The following is a 27067-nucleotide window of genomic DNA, read 5'->3' on the forward strand; positions in this document are numbered from 1 at the left end:
TGAGCCAATGAGTTTATGGAACTGTATTGTAAGGGAACAGATAAAGTAGAGACAGATAAATATTTAGGGATGCTCATTGCAATATTATTTGAAATAGCAACAAATTGGAAAAATGAAATGTCAAACCTTTAAGATGGTTAAACATACATGGTCTGTACAAGGGTGGACCTTTCCTGTCATTTAGACACACAAAAAATCTGCACCCAGCAATAGGCCACATCATCTGTAAATAAAGCAGTTGTCACTAGAAGAATGTATAATCATGTTTGTAAGTATGTATAGAAATGCATGGGAATAACTGAGGAAAGAAATACAAACTTAGTTAAGTTTATCCCATAAGGGGGGATTTTCACTTAGTACTTTATATACCCCTCTTTTTATTTGAAATGTTTTCAGTGTACATATATGACTTTCATGTATCAAAGTAAAATCAACAGCATATTTTCATTCTGAGTAAAAGAGAAAAAGAACATGAGGTGAGTCAGAGCTGTGTTCTACTTGCAGGTTCCCAGTGAACAAGAATATTTATAAACTCTTTCACAACATGCCACATTTATATAAAATGCCTGCTTCATTCTTCCTTCTGCTCAACAAGCATTTTTGATTCCTAAACTGCAAAGGCACTATGCTAGGAATTGTGGACATTCTGAGACTAGTAAAACATGCCCTTTACTATAGAAAACATAGAGGCAGATAGGTGAGCCTGACCCAGAAGCAGCCAATGGAATAGAGGGGAGAATGAAGCCAAGCTGCCCCCTTGGGCCTGTGCCCCCAAGCTGAGGAAGTAACATTAGAGAGCAAGGGAAGAGTCCAACAGGGCAGAAGACAGAAGCATTGGAAAAGTAAAGGTGTTTGGGGGCTTAAAGAACATTTGGGAAAAGGAAAGGAAGCATGTCCCGCTATGGCACAGCAGAGCACGAGCACATCATACTTCATCATGGCAAAAATAAGTGCACCCAGTTTCCCTTCTCTTATTTGTGGGTACCCTGTGCCTAACTTGTCACCAAGTGCACACTTATTTGGATGGATGGATGGATGGATGGATGGATGGATGGATGGATGGATGGAAAGATGGACAGATAGAAGGAAGAAAGACAGGTGGTTGGACAGAAGGGAGGGAGGGAGGAAGGGAAGGAAGGGAAGATGTAAGGAAGGACAGGTGGGTTTATTGAAGGAAGAAAGGAAATATGGACAGATGGAAGGAAGGACAGGTGGATGAAAGGAAGGGAAAGAAAAGGACAAATGAACTAAGGAATAAATGGACACATAAATGAATGTGAGGTGCTGAACTTACTAATATTACTTCAGATCATAGAGCCTCAGGTCTATTGCTGTTCTTTCCCTTGAAACCTTGAGGAATTTCCCCTAAGAATAATGTATGCTTATAAAAAAATGTAAAGGAATGTGGAAAATAAAAACACATACTGAAGGTCATTTAACAAACTTTTACTAAGTTCCTAAGAAATCCCATGCCAAAGTAAAGTGTAGGGGCTGTGTTTTAGAGGACGGGAAACCCTATGTCCTGGACAGTCTGCCTTAAGTCAAAATTTTCACTCTCCCTTAAGTAAAGTTGCATTGCATGTAACTGGCATAATGAGATTCAGAGACCAAAGAAGTCACAATGGAATGAATGCTTTCTAAACAGCAACAGGAAGAAATCCAGCACTATCTGCTGTGGGGAAAACTCCCCTGATGTCAACTAGGCCTTACCAAAAGTGAACACTGCAGGGCCTCCCCGGTGGCGCAGTGGTTGAGCGCTAGGTTGTGAAGCTGCCTGAAGCCTCCGGGGCACGCCGGTTCAATCCCCCGCTGCTCCCCGGCCACCAGGAGGAGGGTCCCACATGGCGCACAGACCTCTCCTGCCACCCGCTGCTCCTTCAGCAGTGTGCTTCGGTCCTTCTGCCTGCTCTGCTCCCCGCTCTGGCTCTGGTGAATTCTCTCACCCTCCCACACTTCTGACTGTACCCAGTGCTTGTATGAACAAACAAACAAACAAACAAACAAATAAATAAATAAATAAATAAATAAATAAAAATAAATCTTAAAAAAAAAGTTTTCTAATATACCTAGTAGGTCATGAGTCAGTGAGTACTCCGTGGGATTTGGTTGCTTATGCATCATAAGAATAGACATTCCCATTCAAAACTGCAGGAATTTTTTTCTTCCTGACCTACCTGACTGTGGCTAGGGAGGAAAAATAAGGAAGTTGGTTTAAGAGGTGGACTTGCAGTCAAACCAAGGTCAAACCCTACCTCTGCCCAAATGCTAGCTATGTGATCTTGGACAAATTACCTTTTGCAGGCTTAAATTCCTCAAAGAGAAACCCCACCAACTGGGAGAACATTTTTGCACCCAACACTAATGATAAAGGACTGATCACAAAAATCTGCAAAGAGCTGATGAGTCTCAACAACAACAAAGAAAATAATCCAGTCAAAAAATGGGCAGAAGAGCTTAAAAGAAACTTCTCTGAAGAGGAAATGCAAATGGCCAACAGGCATATGAAAAAATGTTCAACATCACTTGTCATCAGGGAAATGCAAATCAAAACTACCATGAGATACCATCTTACACCAGTGAGAATGGCACATATTAAAAAAACTAGCAACAACAAATGTTGGCGAGGGTGTGGAGAAAAAGGAACTCTTCTGCACTGTTGGTGGGAGTGCAAACTGGTCCAACCACTGTGGAAAGCTGTGTGGAGATTTCTGGACCTACTAAACATAGAGCTTCCATATGACCCAGCAATTCCACTCCTAGGTATTTACCCAAAGGACACAGAAACATCAATTCCAAAGAACACCTGCACCCCTATGTTTATAGCAGCACTGTTTACAATAGCTAAGCTTTGGAAACAACCCAAATGCCCAAAAATAGATGACTGGATCAAGAAGATGTGGTACATATATACCATGGAATATTACTCAGCATTCAAAAAAGATAAACACATGCAATTTGCTGCAACATGGATGGCGCTGGAAGGGATCATGCTCAGCGAAATAAGCCAAAAAGAAAAAGAAAAATACCGGATGGTCTCACTCATAGCAGGAATCTAGAAAACTTAAATAAGGGACCAGGAAAATGAATAACTATAAGAAACTGAAAATCAAAATCAACAAAAAACTATGAACCAGAGACACTTTTAGGGGGGCGGGGGCGGGAGGGGAGGGATTGGGGTCAGAATGGGGGGCTGCAATTGTATGGGGAATATAACAATAAAATTTATAAAAAAAAAATAAAAAAGGATTAAAAATTTAAAAAAAAAAAAAATTCCTCCTTTATAAAACAGATATTGTAAAATTACTTCTCTTTGGGGGCTTTTATCATCGACAGATGAGATACAATTGAGGGCCTCCCTGGTGGCTCAGGGGTTAAGGTCAGTGCTATCAAATTATCGCCAGCCACTGCAGCATGAGTTTAATTCCCTGGCATGCCTGGGAGATGACCCATTTGGCGCAGCAGACCTCTCCTGTCTTGCCCTCTGCTCCCCTTAGCAGTGTATTTCAGTCAATCTGCCTGTTCTGTACCCTACTCTGTCTCTGGTGAATCCTCTCACCCCCTGCACCTTTGGCTTACACCCCAGTTCTTATATGCATAAAATAAATAAATATTTAAAAAAATAAAAAAAGATATACAATTGGTACCCCAGTTAAAAGTTTAATAAATAAATCTTTGTAATTCCCAATGTTAATGTTTACTTCATGTATGTAAGTACAACTACTACACAACTAAAATAACACAAGCTCCAGAAAAATACTTCTGCCCATTAGCTGTTGTCTTGAAGTTTTCTCAGACTTTGCCAAATATACTTCCAACATGCCATCTTTATTTATTTATCATACATAGCTCTGTGGCTGGAAAATACATGGTGTTGGACAAGTGTTTGCTGAGTGGCTGTGGTTATTTCTGCGAAAAGGACCACCAGTGGCAAACCTGGGACATCTCAACAAAGACTTCAGGAATTTGAAAGCTGCTCAAAATCTTATAACAAGAACTAAACTAGAACTTCCTTTCAGTGTGAAATAGCTTTCCCATTTGGTTAAGCTAGAACCACTTCTCTGCCCCCTCTTTTAATTATCTCCAATTTAATGTTGATATTCAGAATTCTAGAACCTGTCACTATCATACAGATAAGGGGAGGTCATTGGAGCTAAGAAGGCAGCTTGAAGTCACAGAGAAAACAATGTACCCAAATAAACCCTAAATTACAGCTTTTAACAGGGTTTCCACCCTGGAAGGATGATGCAAATGTTATAAATCTACTTGTCCTTCATTAGACTGTGAATAGTGTAAGGCCAGGAACTTTGTATGTCTTTGAATATTCATTATGTGTGGTTCCTATCACAGAATAAGAAACCAAATGCTTCTTGATTAATTGAAGTGAACAAGTGGCATTCAGCCACCGCCTCCATTTTTTTTTTTTTTTTGAAGAAATTGAGAAGTGGAGATGGAAGGAAGGGAGAGAGGGAGAAGAGATGGATGAACAAATGAACTAATGAATAAACAGACACATACTGAATACAAGGTGCTGCACCTACTAATTTTATGTCACAAATAATTTTATTTCACACCATAATACCTTTCACAACACAGGACAGCAAGTCCCATAGCATTTCAATAAACATGATTAATGAATGGACTGATGGTAATCCTGAATTAGGAAATCCAGATACCAGAACCAAGGTGTTGTGCCTCTAGCAGCCTCATCACAAATAGAGTGGAAAGAGACAGGATTATCATGGTGTATGTAGTAAGATCAAGTTAGGAGCCCTCCTGCTCAGAGCACAGTTGAGGGGGTCTCCTGAGAGCCCCACTTTCCACACCACTCCAACAATAAGGCCTAAGTTAGAACAATGAACCAAAGTGATACATATGAAGATTGACAGAAATATGGCTTGATATATATTTATTTGAAAGAGTTCTAGTAACTTTACCACAACTCAGTGTGGCCTAACTTATAACAAGGATTCTTAAAAATGGGAAGGCAGTTTTAGAATTTGGAAGTCAGTGTCCCTCCAATCTTATGTGTCCTTACCTCCGAAGTCATGATAAAGGGATTTACTGAAACTAAACAAAAAAGAGAAAGAAAAATAAGTGGAAAAGATAAAACTGTAAGAGTAGAAATTTTAGTTTATAATAACCAAAACCAAACAGTCTTCATATTCAACCTAAGATCAAGGGTGTTAATTGAATTAATTGGTTCATGGTTCAAAATGATTGGATTGAATAGGCCAGTAAGCAGCCTTTAGAAAAATATGGCAAATATTACTGGTAAAATGAGTGAGTCTTTCTCTCCCTTTTCAAAATCCCACTAAAATTAATAAAAAGTGTCCATCAACTATGACAAAAAGAAGTGGTGAAGGAGCAACAAGCATGTCAATAGACAGAGTTTACTTGATGAAGGTAAATTCTAGCAGGCAAGAGAAAGCTGGGTGTTGGCTGCTGGGTACAGAAGTCTCTCAAAAGACAGCAGAGTTTCACAAGGCTCAGGTATTGCAAGGGACTAGCTGATGTGTGCACTCGACGCGTTGTCCTCCAGACTGCTCTGCTGTGCACAGCTGGGGTCGGTCTTTGCAAGTTCAGATGAACAGATGGACAATGAATGAAGAGCCAGAGAGTCTGACTCCAGGATACCAAAAATAGGGAGAAAGGAAATAAATCTATGCTAATGAGAACTCAGGCTCTTTTCCCTGGGCTTCCTTTTGAAAGAATAGTTTTTGCCTCATGAAGGAAGTTGGAAGTGTCCCTTTGTGAAGGAGAGAATCCTGGAGGTCTGGGTATTTGGGGGATCCATCAATGGCCAAGCACTGATGGGGACTCCCAGTAGATTCAATCCAAAGAAATAGTTATAAGCAGTTAACCAGGGATCTCCAGAAATTGAGGAAAGGTCAAAATGCAACAAAGACCAGGATTAAAAGGTAAGGAAATTTATAAAAGAAAAAAAATGAACATAAATATGTTTAAAGATATAAATAATAGCCTGACAGAATAAAGAGAGAAGATATATTGTCCAGGAAACAAGGCATAGTGCTATTTTAAAACTACATCACAAGAAAAAGCTCTTGGAAATTAAGACTATAGCATGAGAAATTTAAAAATTCAGAATAGCTGGACAATGAAGTAAAGGATATTTCCACAAAAGAGGGGAACATTTTTATTTTTTTTTAATTTTTAATTTCATTTTTTTCATTTTTTTAATTTAAATATTTTGTTTTATATAATTCTTACATCTTTTTTCATCTTTGCACAATGTATGCATTTTCATTTTGGTTATATTCCCCATACAATTGCACCCCCCCCTATTTTGACTAGTCCTTCCTTTCCCCGCCCCTCCCTCGCCCCCCCCCCACATAGTGTGTCCCTGGTTTATAGTTGCTTGTTGATTTTGATTTTTACTTTGTATTGATTAGTCTTTTTCCTGTTCTCTTATTTAGGTTTTCTAAATCCCTGCTATGAGTGAGACCATCTGGTATTTTTCTTTTTCTTTCTGACTTACTTCGCTGAGCATGATCCCTTCTAGCTCCATCCATGTTGCTGCAAACTGCATGTGTTTATCTTTTTTGATTGCTGAGTAATATTCCATGGTGTATATGTACCACATCTTCTTGATCCAGTCATCTATTTTTGGGCATTTGGGTTGCTTCCAAAGCTTAGCTATTGTAAATAGTGCTGCTATAAACATAGGCGTGCAGGTGCCCTTTGGAATTACTGTTTCTGTGTCATTTGGGTAAATACCTAGGAGTGCAATTGCTGGATCATATGGAAGCTCTATGTTTAGCAGTTTAAGAAATCTCTACACAGCTCTCCATAGTGGTTGGACCAGTTTGCACTCCCACCAGCAGTGCAGGAGAGTTCCCTTTTCTCCACAACTTCGCCAACATTTGTTGTTGCTAGTTTTTTTAATATGTGCCATTCCCACTGGTGTGAGATGGTATCTCATTGTAGTTTTCATTTGCATTTCCCTGATTACAAGTGATGTTGAACATTTTTTCATATGCCTGTTGGCCATTTGCATTTCGTCTTTAGAGAAGTTTCTTTTTAGCTCTTCTGCCCATTTTTTGACTGGATTATTTTCCTTGTTTTTGTTGAGTCTCATCAGCTCTTTGTAGATTTTTATGATTAGTCCTTTATCGTTAGCATTGTGTGCAAAAATGTTCTCCCAGTCAGTGGGGTTTCTCTTTATTTTCATTATTGTCTCTTTTGCTGTGCAGAAGCTCTTTAATTTGATGTAGTCCCAGCTGTTTATCTTTGCCTTCACTATCACTGCTTTGGGTGATGTGTCTGTAAGGAGGTCTTTGACATGCATGTCATGTAGTGTTTCACCTATATTTTCTTCTATGTATTTTATGGTTTCAGGTCTTATGTCTAGTTCTTTAATCCATTTTGAGTTGGTTTTTGTGCATGGTGTGAGGTAGTGGTCAAGCGTCATTCTTTTGCTTGTAGCGACCCAGTTTTCCCAGCACCATTTATTGAACAGACTTTCTTTGCTCCAATTCATATTCTTTGCTCCTTTGTCAAAGTTTAGTTTACCATAAGTCTGTGGGTTTATTTCTGGATTTTCTATTCAATTCCATTGGTCTGTGTGTCTGTTCTTGTTCCAATACCATGCAGTTTTGATGATTATGGCTTTGTAGTATAGTTTGAAGCCTGGGAGTGTGATGTCTCCATTCCCTTCTTTTTCTTGTTTTGCAGAACTTTGGCTACTCAGGGTTTTTGGTGATTCCATATGAATTTCATCAATAATTGTTCTATTTCTTTGAAGAATGTCATTGATATTTTTAATTGGAATAGCATTGAATCTGTATATTGCTTTTGGTAGGATGGCCATTTCGATGATGTTAATTCGCCCAATCCACAAGCAGGGGATGTCTTTCCATTTCTTTGTGTCTTCTTCTATTTCTTTTAACAGTGTTTAATAGTTTTCTTTGTATAGGTCCTTTATGTTTTTTGTTAGATTTAGTCCCAAGTATTTAATTTTTTTGTTTCGATAATAAAAGGGATTTTTTTTATTTCTTCTTCTTCAGGTTTATTGTGTATAGGAAGGCTACTGATTTTTTGCATGTTGATTTTGTATCCTGCCACTTTACTAAACTGATTGATTAGTTAATTAGTTTTTCTGTGGAGTGTTTGGGGTTCTCTATGTATATTATCATATCACCTGCAAATAATGATAGTTTAACGTCTTCTTTTCCTATTTGGATTCCTTGTATGTCTTTTTCTTGTCTTATTGCTCTGGCTAGGACGTCCAGTATTATATTGAAAAGCAGTAGTGAGAGTGGACATCCTTGTCTTGTTCCAGATCTTAATGGAAATGCTTTTCATTTCTTCTTTGATCTCATTAGTCCAGAGGTCTTCCAGTAGTGTGGGTTTCAATCTCCATGAGGTAGGAGAGTTCCTTGCCTTCTTTTTATGGTTTATTTCTAGTTTGATGCCTTCATGGTCAGAGAAGATGGTTGGTATGATTTTGATCTTGGTGTATCTGTTGATGTTTGTCTGGGGTCCCAGCATGTGATCAATCCTGGAGAATGATCCGTATGTGCTTGAGAAAAATGTGCACTCAGATTTTTTTGGGTGTAGTGTTCTGTAGATGTGCACTCAGATTTTTTTGGGTGTAGTGTTCTGTAGAGCTCAAGTGCTCTAGATCCTTATTTAGAGCTTTAGTGTCTTTACTTTTTTGTCTCATTGATCTATCCATTGTTGATAGTGGTGTGTTGAAGTCTCCTACTGCATATGTATTTTCTCTGATGTCTGTTTTCAAAGTTGATAATAGTCGCCTGACATATTTTGGTGCTCTTTCATTTGGTGAGTATATGTTAATGAGTGTTATTTCTTCTTGAAGTATTGTCCCCTTGATCATAATGTAGTGACCATTATGGTCTCTTTTTACCTTTTTGAGTTTGAAGTCTGTTTTATCTAATATAAGTATAGCTGTTCCTGCTTTCTTTTTTGGTCCATTTGCTTGTAGGATTGTTTTCCATTCTTTAACTTTGAGTCTATTTTTATCTTTTGTTGTTAAATGTGTGTCCTGGAGACAGCAAAAGGTTGGGTTTTGTTTCTTAATCCAGGCTGCAACTCTGTGTCTTTTTATTGAAGAGTTTAGTCCATTTACATTTAGAGTTAATATTGATATGTTAGCATCTGTATTTGCCATTGTTTTCGTCTTTCCTCTGGTTTTATTTATTCATTTAATAACTTTTTTTGGCCTTCTTTCATTGTTATTTGTCCCTCTGTTGGTTCTGGCTTTAGGACTCCTTGTAGTATTTTTTGGAGTTGGGGTTTAGTCATAATGAAATTCCAGAGTTTCTGTTTGTCTGGGAAGGTCCTTATTCTTTCTTCATAGAGGAAAGAAAGCTTTGTGGGATAGAGTATTCTTGGTTGGTATCTGTTTTCTTGGAGTCTTGACTATGTCCCTCCACTCTCTCCTTGCCCGTAGTGTTTCTTCAGAGAAGTCTGATGTCAGTCTGATTGGTTTTCCTTTGAATGCTATCTGTTTTTTTCCTCTTGTCAGCTTCATTATTTATTCCTTGTCTTGGATTCTTGGGAGCTTTACTATTATGTGTCTTGCTGTATTTTTCCTTTCGTCGTGGAAGTTTGGTGTTCCTCTTGCTTCTTGTATGTCTATTTTCAGCTCCTTCATATTTGGGAAGTTCTCTTCAATTATTTCCTTGAATATTTTCTCTGTTCCTATGTCTCTCTCCTCTCCTTCTGGGATTCCTATAACTCTTATATTTCTTTTCCTCATGGAGTCAGATAGTTCCCGAAGTCTTTCTTTGGTCTTTTTCCTTCGTACTTCTCTTTCCTTTTCTGTTTTGGTTCTTTTTATTTCTGTATCTTCAAGAGTACTTATACATTCTTCCATTTCATCTATTCTGCTTTCATTGCTTTTCCCAGAGTTCTTTAGTGCCTCCATTAATTCTTTGATCTCCTGCATTTCTTTTACTTCCCTCTTTAGGGACTCAGTTTCATTCTTCTGATCATTGATTATTTTTCCCTTATCATTGTTTTCCTTCAAGACTTCTGTCAGTTATTTAATCACAGCAATTTTAAATTCTCTTTCTGGAAGGCTCAGATATTCTTCCAAGTCACTGTCGTTGCCATCTGGTCGGTTGTTTTCTTTATGTGGTGTGTCTTTCTCCTGAGGAGTTGCTAGGTTGCATGTAGTTTTTCTTCTCCCTGCTGCCTGTCTTCTAATTTGCTGTATGTGTTGGGACACTGTGCTGCTGGTACTGGCTGGCATCTTTTTGGTGTGCTCTTTGTGGGGTTTCGGAAACTTGGTCCAAAAGAGTCAAATACTGTTATGCCAGAAGTCTAGTGAGGCAATGGTACTTTGAGTATGTTTTTGGTCGCTGTCACAGACTATTTCCTCCTTTTGTGTTTAATTACAAAGGTGTGTCTTGAAGTCCCACAAACTTCCCTAGAGGTGGAGCAGCTGGATTGCACTCTGGGTTCCAAAAAAACTGGATCCCACTCTGGGCTCCAACTTCCTGCCAGGAGGGACCAGGCTTGTGGGGGCCTTCAGCTCACCTCTGACTGTGCAGGGAACCTTCCCCCTCTGGCTCTGCTGGGAGTCTTCTGCCAGTTTCAAGCAATCTCTGTTGAAGAAAGTTCCCTGTTCTAAGATGGCGATGCAGAGACACACTCACCTGCGCGTCCAGTCTGCCCTGGCCTTGGGTGCCCGCTCCGCCTCTGGGCTTGGACTGCTGGCCAGAAGGGGCCTGGCATGGGCTAAGTTCCCAGCTCACCTCTGGCTCCACCAGGAGCCTTCTGCTGGTTTCAAGCAGTCTTTATTGAAGAAAAGCCCCTGTTCTAAAATGGCGATGCGGGGATGCACTCCCCTGCGCACCCGGTCTGTCCTGGCCTTGGGTGCTGCTCCCTCTCTGGGCTAGGACTGCTGGCCAGGAGGGGCCTGGCATGGGCAAACTTGCCAGCTAAAAGAGGGGAACATTTTTAAATTAGTCAAAAATACTTTTAAAAACAGCTAGAAAGTTGATTTAGAGGCCTTAGTATTCACCTAATTGAAGTCCAGAGAGAGAAGAGAAAACAAGGGAATGAAAAAAAAAAAATCAGAAAGGAATAACACTGAAACATTCTGCAGGAATCCAGTGTAGGTTACAAAGATCAGCAATCATGGAGTAATGAGTAGCACTGTTAGAGATGGCTGGTTCCAGCATGGATTCCACAGGTGCCTGCACTGACCACTAAGTGAAAAAGACGGAAAATATGTTTAGATTTTCAAATTCAAAAATTTACCTCACACACATCTTTTCTCAACAAGTACATAGAGACCATGCCTTCCTCAAAGATGTGGATTTTAAACAAAGACACAAGGAACAAGGGTTAAAAAATACGAATAAGACAGGAATTTCCAGGAAACTCAGGAAAAAGGTTTAGAAAATAAATTGGGTATCAAGTTCAGAGAAAATAAGTGGTCTGGAAAGAAAATGTGGTCAACTTACACATCACGCATCTCAGCTGGAAAAAAATTCTTCTTGAGGAAAATTTCTGTTTGACATTGTAGGGGCAGGAAGGCCACAGTTCAGGTTTTCTGATCCAGAAGAGAGTTAAGGAGAATCTTGGAACCCTAAGTGGGTTTCTCAGGCTTTTATTGAGCTGTTACATATAGAGTAGCAAGCTACTCTTGCTACATATAGAGTAGCAAGCAGCAGGCCTCCAGGCCCCCAGCAAGTCTTCACTCTGGGCTTCTCTGGCTTCTCTCTCTCCTGCTTTTCCCCTGCTTCTTCTCCTGCTGCTTCTCTTTTGCTTCTCTCTGTGACTATCTCAATAAGCCTCCCATGGCTCACTGAAGTAAATAAGACAGCTTGCAACAATGTAACAACTACAGTTGCCCTATCAGGCAGGGCAATCCTAGTGGTGGGAGGGCAGAAAACCCTGAAAAACCATTTACCTTGCAGACATAATTATAGTGTCTGTTATAACAATATGTACAACAGTATTATAATAATATGTGTAAGTGTGTGTATGTGTGTCAGTGCGTGCATGTGTCTAAATGGACTAAATCTTTTTCTAGATTTAGATCCAGTATCTAATGTGGTAAAATCAAATAGTAGAGTAGACTTATTATTTAGAGAAATAGAACAAATGCTAAAAGAAAAGCCATTTGCAGTGGTTGCTGCCAGTGTTGGGCAGTGGTTAAGAACTGCTGTTTGACTCTAGGCTTTGTAGAACAATTTGACTTATCTGTTCATATCTTATATAAAATATAGAATTCCGGGGCTCCCTGGTGGCGCAGGCAGTTGAGTGCAGCACTGTGAAGCAGTCTGCAGCCTCTGCAGTGAGGGTTTATCCTGGCCGGCCTCCCAGCAACCCACATGGCGAGCAGACCTCTCCTGCCTTGCCCGCTGCTCCCCTCAGCAGTGTATTTCACTCAGTCTGCCTGTTCTGTTCCCCGCTCTGTCTCTGGTGAGTTCTCTCACCCTCCCACACATTTGGCCTGTACCCTGATTCTTTTATGAATAAATCTTTAAAAATATATAGAGAATCCTGGGCTTCCCCAGTGAGGCAGCAGTTGAGCGCTGGGTTGCGAAGCTGCCTCTGCGGCGCCGGTTCGTCCCCGGCTGCTCCCCAGCCGCCGGAGGAGGGTCCCACATGGCGCGCAGACCTCTCCTGCTGCCCACTGCTCCCCTCAGCAGTGTACTTTGGTCCTTCTGCCTGCTCTGCTCCCCGCTCTGGCTCTGGTGAATTCTGTCACCCTCCCGCGCTTCTGACTGTACCCAGTGCTTGTATAAATAAATAAATAAATCTAAAAAAATTAAAATATATATAGAATCCAAAAGGGATAGGAAGTGGTTAGAGTATATTATAATAGAAGGATAGAAAAATATGACTTTTAGAATAAAAAATAGAAAAATACATGTGAACTGTTAATATAAAATTTACTGTTTTACTTCCTTTTGCTTATATAACTTTTTTATTTTTGTCAGTAAATGTGTTAAGTGATTAAAAAAAATTATTTTTGTGCACATGCATGCACACAAACACTATGACTTCAGGCCCCACCCAGAGGAGAAGTGTGCCTTACTTGGGAGGTGGAGGCATGCCCTCCCTCTGGCACACACTTTGTGAGCCTGAGCTAACAAACCAACAAACGCCAAGAATAGAACTGTTGTAGAAGAGTTCCCCAGCAGGGTGTGTGGAGAGTCCCTTCTCTCAGGATGAAACTGTCATCCCACAGAGACTACTGGAACCGAAGGTACCTGCTTGGCTGTAAGCTCCCTCAGAGAAGGAACCTAGCTTAGTATCGTTTGTGTTATTAGTGGTACATATAATGCAGTGTGACTTAAATGAATTTTCATCAGTAAGAGTGAGTGGATGAAAATGTATGTAATGAGGAGGCAGAGAGAATTATACAGTCTTGCAGAGATGAAAAACTAAAATCAATGGGGTCAATAATTCCAGGAGAAACTGATTTTATTTTCAATGATTAGACCTGCCCAACATTGTCATGATGTCTTTTGGAACTATAATGTGCCATTGTTGGAGTCTTTGAGGAGGAACTGGATTTCTGAGTTGTTTGGGAGCTCTGTGTTCTATAAACTGATCCCACATCTGACAAACTTCATTGTGATTCCAGGTCCAGGGGCAACAGAAAGCTGTTCCTTTCTCCTATACTTCTGCATGGCTACAAATCACTGTAGATCTTCATAAAGCTTCCAGGAAGAATAGTTCTTTTTTGCATTTAATTAAGCACTGAGGGTTCCCTTTCTCATATTTATGCTGTGGGCAAGTTTATGAGTCTCCTGATTTGTCAGGAGTTCCTAAGAAATATGGGGCAGAGACCTGTGCTCAGGGGGTCCTTGTTGGTATCTGAGAGCATCTCTGGCCACTTCTGGGGCATTCAGGAAGCCCTCACACCACCACCTGTACCTTGTACCTAGGGTCTCCCCATACCTGGGGTCCTAGAAAGGTAACTGGCAACTTGACTCCCTTCCTAGATCCCAAATCATACTGAGCCAGCTTCTCAGATCTGTGCATCCCACATATGCACCACTCCCCACAGTCACCCACACACTAACTGCTTGTCCTCCTTTCTGCTTTCTAGATGTCTCTGGGGTCACAGATTGATTTACAGAAAAAGAAGAGACGGGCACCAGCTCCCCCTCTGCCACAGCCTCCACCACCAAGCCCCCTGGTGCCCAACCGCACTGCAGACTCCTTGGAAAAGAGGAAGAGCGCCATGGGTGAGTGAGTGTGCACTGGCTGCTTGCTCTTGTGTGGAATTTGAGCACTGCTATTAATATTTGCATCGGCCTCCTCCATGGTGGCATTAACCTGGAAAATATTTACACTAAAGAAAGGAAGTCTGGAAAAAACACTTGTGGATTGACTTAATACCTTATAGGTACAGTCCCTGTCTGCTGTTGGCATGTGTTGGGGAGGGTCGAGAATGGCTGGAGAAGGGGAGAGGGGTGAACAGTGGAGAGTTTTAATGTAGATGTGTGGCATGTCCCTGAGGCCACTCTCCGTGTCATTTAGTCCATTCAGCAACCTTATGTTTTGCCTTTGACCTAAAGGCTGTAGCTCCAAAGGGAAATATTCCAAGGATGAGTGGTTGTGTTTTTAGTAGTGGAAACTTTAATATGAGCTACTTGGCTATTTGATGGCATTTCCGCCCTAGTCAATACCTCATTTTTAATGATTTAGGATTTCACTGTCTCGGAAATGCTAAATGAGCAATAGCCTGTATTTCATATCAGTTCAACCTCTTTCCCAAGAGAAAATGCTGTCACAGTTAAAGAAACCTGACTGGTGGTTCATTAAGAGAAACCTAATTTTCTCCTTCTTTATGATAAGACTCCCATTCTGACTTCTAAACCCTCTCCCTGCTCTTTTCGTGAATGGGTGACAACTGTCAGAGTTACTTTTCTTTGAAATTTTAACAAGCAACCACTTTAAATAGTACTATGGATTGTGTCTGAATCCTGCGAACCTCCAGGACATATAACCCGTTTCAGCCCAAGAAAGACCTCCTGATTTAGGCTTGAAAATCTGTGTCTGACAAACTTGAAGAATAGGCCTAAATGTGGGCAGTCACCTGGTGTCTAATGATGTCAGAAAAGGGAGGCAGAGGGAGAAAGCTGTAGGGACAATTCCCTCACTAAAGACCTTGCTACAAACAGAAGGTATGGATGGTAAAGGCAAAGTGGAGGACTGAAGTTTCCTTCCTGCTGATAATAACTTTGAATAGTTTTTGAGGTGAAGGGGGTGTAGAGAAGGTCTTGGTGACTATTTCAACTAATTTCAGACTTATATCCCCATCAGAAATCCCCATAATTAAAGTTGCACTAGTAGTACAACAAGCAGAACTTTTAACCAAAGTCTTGGCTTTAAGTTTAAAAAAATATCAATAAGCAAGTAATGTGTACTCACAAAATAATATTTTGGGTATTTTTTTCCTGTTCAGATTTTAAGACAGTAAGAACATGCTTTTTTTTTGGAAATTATATTAAAAATAGTATCATGGTCAACTAGATTTGGGTCTTGACCCAAATTTTCTGGTAAACAGAAATAAGTCTCCATTAGAGAGCATATCTTCCCACAGGCCATCCCCTTTGGGATGCCTCCTCAGTCGTGAAAACTGGATCAAACTACCTCATCCAGACTGCTATTGGCTATTTGCACCTTGAAGGCAGTCATAATGTATTGAAATTAGTACTTTTCCATATCTGAAGGTCTGTAACCAAGGGAAGGAATAAATGAACATGTATCTAGATTAAGAAATGATGATTAATATTTTTATTAACAATCTATTGAAGAGCATAGAATCTACTACGTATTAGCAGACTCTAAGCTTTAAAATTAGAAGAAAATATTTTAAAAGAAGTAACAGTAAGAATGACTTACAACACTAATAATTCATATTATTTGTTTATAAATTCTTCAACTTTAAAAAATTTTATGAGCAGAAAAGGCCATTTTTATGTAAAAGCGTGAACAGATCCCCGGGTGTAAACACATCAGAGGGTCTGAGCACAGAATGAAGCAGGGACATCCCCAACTCAAGATCCTCTTCCAAAAACAGTTTGAAAACTATGATCCTAAACTGTGGATGAGGTTGATAGTATAAATGGGCTTAAAGAAGTAAGCAACAAGCAGTGGTTATTCATTCTGGGGTAGATAAAAGATACAGAAAAGTTTCAACAAATCTGTGAATCTGAAAAAGAGTAACACAAAACATGGAGTTCCTTTTAACTTGACAGAGCTGTTTAGGAGACTTATAAGAATAGTTTCAAGTACAGCTCTTCAAATTTAAAAAGTGTTTTGCCTGCCAGAAACAAATTACAGCCAGGGATATATTTTCAAAGTGGCCCAAGGATCAGCCACTCTATGTGAAGTGTTAGAGTATGGGTGTGGTAGACTGCAGTGCTGTGAGGTTGGCTTTGGTGCTGGGTGGGGCCGGACTGACCCTTAGGTTGTTCATGGTAGAGGGGAGCGATAGGATGTACCGCTTGGTGGGTGGACTGAGCGTCTCTGTCCTTAACCATCTGAAGTAACACCCCATTGATTCCATGTAGGTATTGGACGGCAGGTGCCACAAAAGCCTCCCAGAGGCACTGCTCGGGGGCCCCCTCATTTAGTGCTCCCCCCACCCCCACCCTACCCTCCTCCCGACACAGATGTGGCAGAGCCTCTCAGCTTTCCTGGGGAAGGCGCTGGTGCCGTGGCCACCGACCTGAGACCCACACGTACGTGCCTCTTGTTTTCTTCCCCACTAAGTATTGGCCTTTCAGTTCTCCCCTCTGTGGTGTCAGGCTGGGTTTCCAGACTTTCCATTCTTTCCTTGGGATGTGTGTTTGTCTCCTCTCCAGCTTTTCCATCTAAATGCTCAATGCAATATGTCTGATTTCACAGTGAATGTGCTCCCAATGCTGTGCAAGTACTCCCAAGAATGATTTAACAGCTAACCACCATTAACCATTCAGATTGTGGTTAACCTCAACCAAGATTGTACCTTGTGAGTGGAGTTAGTTAGCTGGGAGCTGAAGTTCAACTTAGAGCTGACCTCAGTGCTCGGCAGACAGCAACAGCAGTCCAGTCCAGCATGACAATGACGTGATTTGGTTGATAAGCTCACCCAGGAGAGCTGCAAATGCAAAGATTTGTGTTCAAGGGTGGTGAGGACTTATAAACTAGAACTTTTGAACCATATGACTAACAACTAAACAATAAGATTGCTACCTGCGGAGAAGGAAACTTAAGCACCAGATGGAGAAAGAGCTTAACATGAGTCTATCAGTAGCCCCAATTAAAGGCTCATTTTGTTTCTATTTTTGTCACACCCTATCTGTGATCAAGCTGTCTTCATTGTTTCCTGGGGTTTCTTCTGGACTTTAAAAAAATATTAGGTAGAGCAGTCCTACCTCATCAGCCCATGCTCTTTTAGCAGACTTACCCTTGTCCTGTGGCAGCAATGCGTCATTAGAAGGCAGACAGTCCTGGAGGCAGTTTTCTGACAGTGTCACTGTGTTAAGCCCAGTGAGCAGTGGTGTCCACATGAGCATGTGCAGTCATCTGGTGACAACATTCAGACATTCCTCCGCTGGGCATGTGTTCTTTTTCTGCCTTTGGTAATGAACACTGGCTTGCTGTTGACTCCTAGGTAAAGAAGATAATTGTGAGTTACTTATGTGCTTATCTAGGCAAAATAATCCTGATTCATTTTCTCGTTCTTCACAAATTCTATCTTCAAAATGTTTAGATCCCCTTGACAGGGTTGCACATGCTTCCAGATGCAAATGATGTTTTTTAGGGTATTCAAAAATTAAGGGTCATACATGTCAGTCAGAAAGAAGCTGTGGCTCAGAAAGCTGAGAGTATTTTCACCTCTGATGACAGTGGGTGTTAAGTGCTACTCCCCAAGACTGAACTTTCAGTCACCTCTCCTGCTGTCACCCATAGATTCTTTTCCCTGGGGGACCAGCAAGGAAGGAACAGCTGAGTGAAAGTTGGAAACCTGAGTAACAAGCTGGGGACAATTAAGGAATGGTCACAAGACCAGTGGCTTTGTAGGGCTTCATAGGCTGGGAAAGTATGTCCTCATACACCCCCTCATACACATGACCTCAAGCAAATCTACAGGTTAGCCTCCTCCAGGGTCTCCACAGGTTGGGGTCACACACAGTATATGGTGTCTGCTAGAGAGAAAGTCAGACAATATTTGAGAAGGCTGCTTACAAAGGTCCACTTAGTTTCCTCTTGGGTCTCTTCCATGCTGTTCACTCCTGCCCTCAGGACTCTCAAAAAGAAGTTTAGGGAAAGAATAGAACCAGCAACAGAAAAAATAAACTCACTGTCGTCTTGCCACCTGGTGTCATCTCCCTTCCTGCCCCATGCTAATTGTCCCTATGCATTTATCTCTCCAGATGCATGTGGTAGTTCACTTTTGCCCTTCTCTTTTCTTCTTTCCCCTATCACACACCCACAAAAATGCTAGTTGCAGAGTGATGGAGAATGAGAGGAAGAGGGAGTAGAAGTCCCAGGAGGTTCAGTGAATCCTCAGGACCTAGTCTAGGCATTGCAGTCAGTGTTTCTCCCTCCCATGCTCCCTGCTCTTCTCTCCTGGCTGCTTCTGCACCAGAAGTTAATGTGGCAACTCAGAACTTTAATTTCACCTAAGAGAAATACCTTGGCCCCAGTTTATAGTATTAAAACCTGAGGTTTTCTGCCCAATCAGGCAGAAAACAACTTGCTGACTTTGGTCCAGATATTTAAAACAGTTAAAGAAAACAAAGTCTATGTTGTCATTTTTTCCCCACATAATGTTGACATCTTGGTACTACTTTCACCTTCTCAGGGGATTGCTGGCACAGAAAAAAACAAATGGATGTGAGTATCAGGTCATTGTTGACATAGATATTTCCCCTATATCTCTAGTCAAATTCCTGATGATTCTTCAGGATTGCTCAGTAGTTTCATGGCAGACAGAAGATGCCAGTATAGCTACTCCCGAGTTCAATATTAGACCTATGCTCCTTGAACAAGAAATGGTGTTCATTTGCATCCATCCTTCAAGGACTGGGTAGTCCAACAAGTTCTTGCACATGAGACAGGTGGCCCACACCACAGATCTATTGGGGTAGAGTTTGTGAGAAACTAAGCCAGAAGAAGTTATGTTATTATCCCAAGGTCTTACCCCATAATTGGTAAAACAGAAATTAGCATTGTGTTATTACTGACACCCAGTTATGCTCTTTCCATTAACGTACACTTTTCTACCATCACACCAACCACTCCGTGAGACAGCTGTAGTTTTCACATTCTTTGTGATTTGTACATTAGATGATATATTCTGCTTAGGTTGTCCAAGGGAGAAATACATTTTCTTGAAAACTAGTAAGCACAGTCAACACTCTTCAGATATAAAGAATTAAATAGCACATAAATAATGGATTTGTGTGTAGTTGTGAGGCAGTGATAAGACATGCAGGGTCCTCCCTGGTGGCACAAGGGGTTAAGACGCAGCACTATGAAGCTATCTGCAGCCACTGCAGCACAAGTTCGATCCCTGGCCAGGTAGCTACGCACATGGTGCAGCAGACCTCTTCTGATTCACCCGTTGTTCCTCTTAGCAGTGTATTTCAGTCAATCCTCCTGTACTGTTCCCCACTCTGTCTCTAGTGAATACTCTCACCCCCCACACCTCTGACCTGTACTCTAGTTCTTGTATGCAAAAATAAATCCTAAAAAAAAAGACATTTAATAAGTCCTCTATAGTGCCACCTTTTATTTGTGTCTTTCACACTTTAGAATGTTCTGTTCTAGCTGTCTCCCCCCTCCCTTGCCCTTGATCTCTTGTCTGTAGATCTCATGAGATCTCAGTCCCTATGACTTTGCCTTAGTGCTGCCAACTTTCACTTCTACTGTCAATTACCCTAGCCAGGCCCTAGACTTGTAGTCCAGGGACTAACCCCCCCATTTCCATTTTCTTGCTGAAAGTGTTGACAAGTGTTATTATAGCCACATTTACCAGGAACAGAGGCAAAACAGAGAAGGGCATTTATCTCAGGCTTCTGAATACTTTTTGAACTAGTGCAGTTTGTGATCAGAAGAGGAAAATGACATCCCCTAATATCTACAGTGGACTCCCAGAGGCTACCTTTGTGCAGCCTGTTCTCCAGGCCACACTGACTAGACCCTCTGTAGATGTGGGTCCTCTGCATACTCTAGGTATCATCAGCAGGGTGATTCTTGTCTCAAGATCTCATCTTTGACGCCTGCCCCTCCTTTCTGCCTGGATCTCCCATTATCCTATAGACATTTACTCTTTACTCACATTCTGTATGAGAGGTTGTAAGGTCTTACTCATATTTGTATCCATTCTTCAACTAGCATGTTTCAATAAAGAAACCCACCAGAATAAGTCTCAGCTGCTATTTTAAGTATCAGATTACAGTGATTCATGCTGTTCAGTTCAGCTCCATTAAACTGAGATGTTCCAGGCAAAGGACAATCAGCACCAGCACTTAGGTCAGTCTATAGGACATTCTCAAAGGAATCATTATCGTTGTCATATGAAAGCCTGCGATGCTCACACTTGAGCAAACTCTGAAGTCTCTGTAGTGTTCTGATCCCCACTTCTCCCTTTTCAGCCATTTTCTGATCTGGCCTATCAGTATGCCCTAAGTGGTGGGCATGTTGGTGGCTCCAAAGTGGTTCTCCAGTGACCCCACCTTCTCTCCTTTCCTTTTGTCTAAGCCTCTTTCCTGAACGGGGACTATATTTAGTGACTCAGACCCAATGAAGCAGCAGTGGGTAGTCTCTTGTCACTACTGAGTTTAGGTTAGAAAGACTGCGCTTACACCTCAGGTACACTCTCAGCCACTCTGAGGAAGGTTGGCTCCCATGAGATCTGCTGTGTGGAGAGAAGGGGCCTCCAACCAACAGGAGGAACTGAGGCCCTCAGCCATCTGTTCTGAGAACCGAATCCAGCTGCACATGAGCGAGCCTGGCAGGAGATCCTCCCCTAAAGGAGCCCATAGATGAGCCCACAGTCTGATGGACACCTTGATGCAGTCGTGTGTATCAGAGGCAACCCCTTAAGCTTTGTCCAGAATCCAGACCCACAGAAACCATAAATAATAAGCCCCTTGGTATGTATTGAGGTAATTTGATCTATAGCAATAGATAACTAATACAATTTGCAAGTAAGATTAATCCTTATCAAGCCTACATAGCCAGTGAGAATTCTCTTACCTGATGGAACTCAGAAACCCAGAGTAGAACAGATTCTGTGTTAGTTGAATACAAAACCTGTAGTTCTCATCATAGATGGAGCTTTTTTTAGGCTTTTTTCTCTTTCATCTTACGAGCTGACCTCCCTGTAGAGTGGTGATGAGGGGTCTGAAGTTGTTTCATGTGTCAACTCCAGACACTCAGATTTTCTGGGAAGAGTATCTCTTTTTTTTTTTTTTTTAAATAATAAATTTTATTTTTATATTCCCCCATACAATTGCAAACCCCCCATTCTGACCCCAATCCCTCCCCCCCCCCGCCCCCCACCCCCCAAAAAGTGTCTCTGGTTCATAGTTTTTTGTTGATTTTGATTTTCACTTTCTTATAGTTATTCATTTTCCTCGTCCCTTATTTAAGTTTTCTAGATTCCCGCTATGAGTGAGACCATCCGGTATTTTTCTTTTTCTTTCTGGCTTATTTCGCTGAGCATGATCCCTTCCAGCGCCATCCATGTTGCTGCAAATTGCATGTATTTATCTTTTTTGAATGCTGAGTAATATTCCATGGTATATATGTACCCCATCTTCTTGATCCAGTCATCTATTTTTGGGCATTTGGGCTGTTTCCAAAGCTTAGCTATTGTAAACAGTGCTGCTATAAACATAGGGGTGCAGGTGTTCTTTGGAATTGATGTTTCTGTGTCCTTTGGGTAAATACCTAGGAGTGGAATTTCTGGATCATATGGAAGCTCTATGTTTAGTAGTTTCATAGGAGGACCTCCCTGCAAGGGGTTAAGCACAGCACTGTGAAGCTATCTGCAGCCTCTGCAGCATGAGTTCGATTCCCGGCCAGCCAGGGGACCTCTCCTGTATGGCCTGCTGCTCCCCTCAGCAGTATATTTCAATCAGTCTGCCTGTTCTGTTCCCCACTCTGTCTCTGGTGAATCCCCTCAACCCTGCACCTCTGGCCTGTACCTCAGTTCTTGTATGCATAAATAAATAAATCTTAAAAAAATAGTTTCATAAGAAAAGGAACCTTTCCCAAAAACCCTCCAATGCAGAGTTTATCTCATTGTGCGCAGTTGTGTAACACAGTGACCCAAACCCAGCTGGAACCACCTTAGATTCAGACCCATCCCAATAGTTGAGAGCATTCACTGAGGTGCATGGATGTCACTGGTCAACAGTGGAGCTCTGTTAATTGAGAAACACCAACAATGCATGTTCTCTACAGACAACAGTGCCCACCATGCTTGGGTTGAGCCTTCAGTTTGGTTGCAGTCTAGAGAATGTAAGACATGTTTCTGGGTAGGTGCAGAAGCCAGTGGTGAAGATCAAGTGCTTGACTCCAAGACAGGATGGCCAGGCTTCTGAAACTAAGTAATCTCCAAACCATCATCTTCATGCAACAATTTCAGTGCAGGACTAGACACTTCAGGTCTGTCCTCCAACATGCATTTCTCAGTTCCTGCTTTTTCAGACTAGAGATACTAATAGAAATGCTCCTGACATTAAAATATGTCTCTTTAGTACTCAGAGACTAAAGGGTGTGATTTCTTGATAGTGCTAGTAGCTAAGAGGACAAGAGAGTCAGGTTGCTGAAGTTGTATGTTTGACCTCTCAATCCTTGGAATTTTGAATCTCATTTAAAATTACTTGCTGCTTTATGAAGCATACTTTTTTCCTCTTCCAAAGTGAGCTTAGGGTTGATAAAATGCAGGTTTTCGAAGCCAATTTGGGGACAGGGTGAAGGTATGTGTGTGCAAAGAACAAGGACATTGTCTCTGTACAACCTGTGCAGACGTGAGGTTCCTCTTGCCTGACCCATGCTGTCACTCTCTGGCAGCCACTATCAAGACAGCCTATATAGGGTTTGAGATGATAAATATTATACACACTTGCATTTGTGGGAGAAGAATGTTATATAACCTATATATAGGTTATAGAAAGTTAAAGAAAGTTATATAACCCATAAAACCTGCTGGTATAAATGTTACTGTGAATGGACTTTTGGTTTGTATTTGGGCTCAACTGTAATAAAGGAATTGTGGTTCCCATGTCTATGTTCTATAATCTTCTGTTTCTTATTAATAAGCCTTCATATTAAACCTTTAGCTACCTAATAATGCATGTGGGTGCTTTATGTGTACATCTAAATCAATATAATTGTGCATATGGATTTTCCCCCATAACTGTCTAATCAGGTTGCTTTCTGCTGACATTTTATTTCAGTTGAGCTTTCACTACCAATCACCATGATGAAGGCTATCCCATTAGATGCACTGAATTGTTTGTTTATAAGATTTGTGGTACTTGTTATGAGTAGGCATTGTGACTTAGCAGAACTTAGAACCTAGAAAACTTTGGGTCCCAGCTCCAGAATTCTGGCGAATGGCTGTAATCAAACGCCCACACTCCCACACAAAATGCTCAGGGAAGACTCTGGCTTAGGGAACCATCATAAGCTTCTGAGCAGAGAGCATGAAGCTGGAGGAAACAGGACAGGAATTTTGTTTATTGCCCTTGAATTGGGACCAATCCTCTATAAAATTCACCTAACATCTTACTCTAAAATTTTAGCCAAAATTAAACACATTTTTTCAAAACAGAATGCCATATTTAATTCTACAACTTGTGATACAAACACAATTCAGGGTTTCTTGTTTGTCAGGGAAGAATCCCAGTAACCCTACAGGTGTGTGGCCTTAAGAGCAAGCTCAGAGAAGTTTCTCACCCTTGCCTTATGTTTATTTGCCACTTTCTTTTCCTTGGCAAGAGAGCCGGTCACACAGCTGCTCTTGCAGCCATGGGAAAGCACAGCATCCAGGAAAACAGGAAGTGCATGGCGAGTCCATGGCCCTTCTCAAAAAATGGAAGGAAGTCAGTCAGTGACTGTGGGAGTAGCCTGTCCCTATTCAGAAGCATGTCCAAATAACTGAAATAGAATTTTTAGCCTCATGTTATTGTACCTTGAAAACTATTAAAACAACCCAATATGAGTCTGAATATGATTGAATGTTAGTGAGAAGGGAAGCAGTGATAGAACTATGTATAGCTCTAGGAAAAATACCTTATGAACTTATTTCCTTTTGCTAATTATTTCCTAGTCCTTTATTCTCAAGGAATTATGTCCCCTATACTTGAAGGAATATTAAAGACTTTAGTGACAGCACAGCATGCAGGTGTGTACTGGGTCTGCCTGTGCCAGCTCAAGAGAGCAGGTCACTAAAATTTCAGATATTTTGTAAATTAACTGCTAAATAGAACCGTAATTAAATAGTAAATTATACTTATGTTTAAATAAATAATATTAAAAATAGGGCCTCCCCTGGTGGCACAGGCGGTTGAGCACAGCACTGTGAAGCTGTCTGCAGCCTCTGCAGCGCCAGTTAGATCCCAGCCGGCCAGCGAGGGTCCCACATAGCATGGCAGGCCTCTCCTATCTTGCCCGCTGCTCCCCTCAGCAGTGTATTTCGTCACTCTGCCTGTTCTGTTCCCTGCTCTGTCTCTGGTGAATCCTCTAACCCTCCCGTGCATCTGGCCTATACACCAGTTCTTATATAAATAAATTAATCTTTTAAAAATATATTAAAAATAAAAGGAATAGATATCAAACACTCATCAATACTATTTCTGAATTCTTGAAGTTAGTGAATCAGTGTGATTCAATAATAAAAGACTAAAAATACTACATATATGCTACTACACTTTCCTTCCCTGAACCACTTCAGTGACTCATATCAGATAGCTGAAATCAGCCATGGAGGGAGTATTTACACTATGGAAATAAGCAAAGGTTACAAACCAGGGCTTGAGTTATGGTTTGTTTGTTGTTTAGATATAAAAGAGTGATTGGAAATACTAGTAATTCAGTCAATACATTGTGAAAAACACACAAAAAAAGATTGTTCTTCCATTTTTCAAAAACTACTGATTCAACAAAATAATTCATGTGACTGACAGATAAACTAACTTCCAGTGTATGTCTTCATTTTCATCTTATTCCTTAAAACAACAAAATTCTCGATCTACATTCATGTCAAAGCTACATGTGTTTGTCAATAGTAATTATAGGTTAGCTACAGAAAAATGGAATTTGGCAAAAATTAATGAAAGCAATCTATGAGAATCATTTGGTTATACAGAATTTACAAACAGGAAGGTTGTATATTGTAAGTTTTGTATACCCATCCTTTATATCAGTAAAACTTTTTATACACTCTTTGTCTTTTGGGCAACTAGTTAGTAACCATTTACCAGTAAACCATAGCCAAGGAATAACAAATAGGAATGTTGAAAAATAGTAAAATTATTTTACAAATTAAATTTTTAAAAAATATTTTATAGTTACTTTATTTTCAATTCAGACAACTAATGGTGCATCTACTGTTGATTTTCATAAATCAACCACTGAGCAGCTACAAATAGTCACAGTTGGTATCTTGTGCTTCTTGAAGCTTTAATTTGTAACATAAAGTCTGATTAAGCATGAAAGCCATATTTTTTACACCAAGAATTATGAGAACTTATGTCTAAGTTCATGTAAATAAAAATTCCTCTCAAGTATAAGGAATGGGCAGCCTCATTTTTCAAGAATGATTCAAAAATTTTATTAAATATTTTTTCTTTATTTCAGTCATTAAGAAGTGATCATGAACCCAGAATTCTCTGCTAACACTAAACTGATAGATTAGGATTATTGTGAAATGATATAAAGTCAAGTAAAGCCTTTATTTATTTTGATCCCTCTCTCTTGAGGCTTTCAGGGGATTAAACTACCCCCCTTATCACGAGTCAGTTTTTCACTAGAGAGAAAGAGCGGTATGCTCCTTAAAACCAGAATGATTCAATATGCACTTGCAGTTCATGACTTTTTCCAACTCAGTAAATCATCGAGTGTTTTCTGAGTTTACTTTCTGCCCTGCTCAATATCAGTAATATCAAGGTTGGACAGATTGATGTGCAACTGAGTGCATCAATAAGTATTATCTGTTTTTCTCTGGAACTCTACAAGTAACTAGGACTTTTTTCCATGCGGTAAGACATGGTTTTTGCCTACCAACTGGTTATATCTCTGACTGAAAGGACTTTACAAGGTTTTATATGAAATCCAGATAATTTTATTCAACCATCTTACAGACAACAGTGATGCTGATCATGTAGTTCTTCCACGGGACAAAATTGATGGATATGTTGGATAAATAAAATCCAAAAATATGTTAGGTTGGATCAGTAGACCACGGAAATAGACAAAAACTGTAAAGGAAAGAGAAGAAATAATTGTATGACTTAGCCAATATGACACTTTCTACACAGTGTTACATCCCTAGGTGCTGGAAGATGAATTACAATGGCAATATTTTATTCTGCCAGAATTTGCATTCATTTTATGCCATTTATTTCCCCACAGTTTATTGCTGTGCATCATTCCCTTCTGCCAAGCGCTTCTGATGGACGAGCCCTTCCTGGAAGTACAAGCCTCTGACTTTTCCCTGCCTCTGCTGTCTTCTGATTCTCCTGTTGTTTTTCCATCTGTTGGTATAAAAGGGCTCACCTTCTTTCTTTAGAATTTTTATGTAAATGCATAAAAAAGACATCTGGTGGAGGTTCATATTTCCTTATAGAAGGTAAAGATTTTTATATGTAAATTCTAGGTTGATGATAGTGACCTATCTAAAATTCTCTTTTAATTGACACAAGAATATATTCTTATTAAGAACATTGCTCTATTCTAACACATTATTGATTTATATTTCTCTTATTTGATATTCTGTTGCAGAATTTCTTTTCTACTTTCCCTTAAATTAGATCGTGCCTATAAACTGACAGGTGTAGTCAATTTGGATAGAACTGAAATAGCCTGTCTATCAGGAAAAACT

General features: G+C 40.4%; 1 protein-coding gene across 2 annotated transcripts in view; it reads left to right on the forward strand.

The window, feature by feature from the left end:
* LOC311180376 (protein cordon-bleu-like) overlaps nt 1-26639 on the forward strand; it is a gene marked incomplete at both ends in the record, with an annotated part of 210160 nt that extends 183521 nt beyond the window's left edge. Inside the window, 2 exons of one of the 2 annotated variants that reach the window (XM_084248123.1) lie at nt 14060-14198; nt 26599-26639. In XM_084248123.1, the coding sequence (XP_084104249.1) occupies nt 14060-14198; nt 26599-26639 (180 nt within the window). Of the gene's footprint in view, nt 1-14059; nt 14267-26598 lie in introns of those variants that run through there. The other variant, XM_084248122.1, reaches the window with a different exon arrangement.
* Nucleotides 26640-27067: the final 428 nt, after the last annotated feature.

This window comes from Talpa europaea (genome assembly GCF_964194135.1).
Source record: "Talpa europaea genome assembly, chromosome: 11".
NCBI lineage: Eukaryota > Metazoa > Chordata > Mammalia > Eulipotyphla > Talpidae > Talpa > Talpa europaea.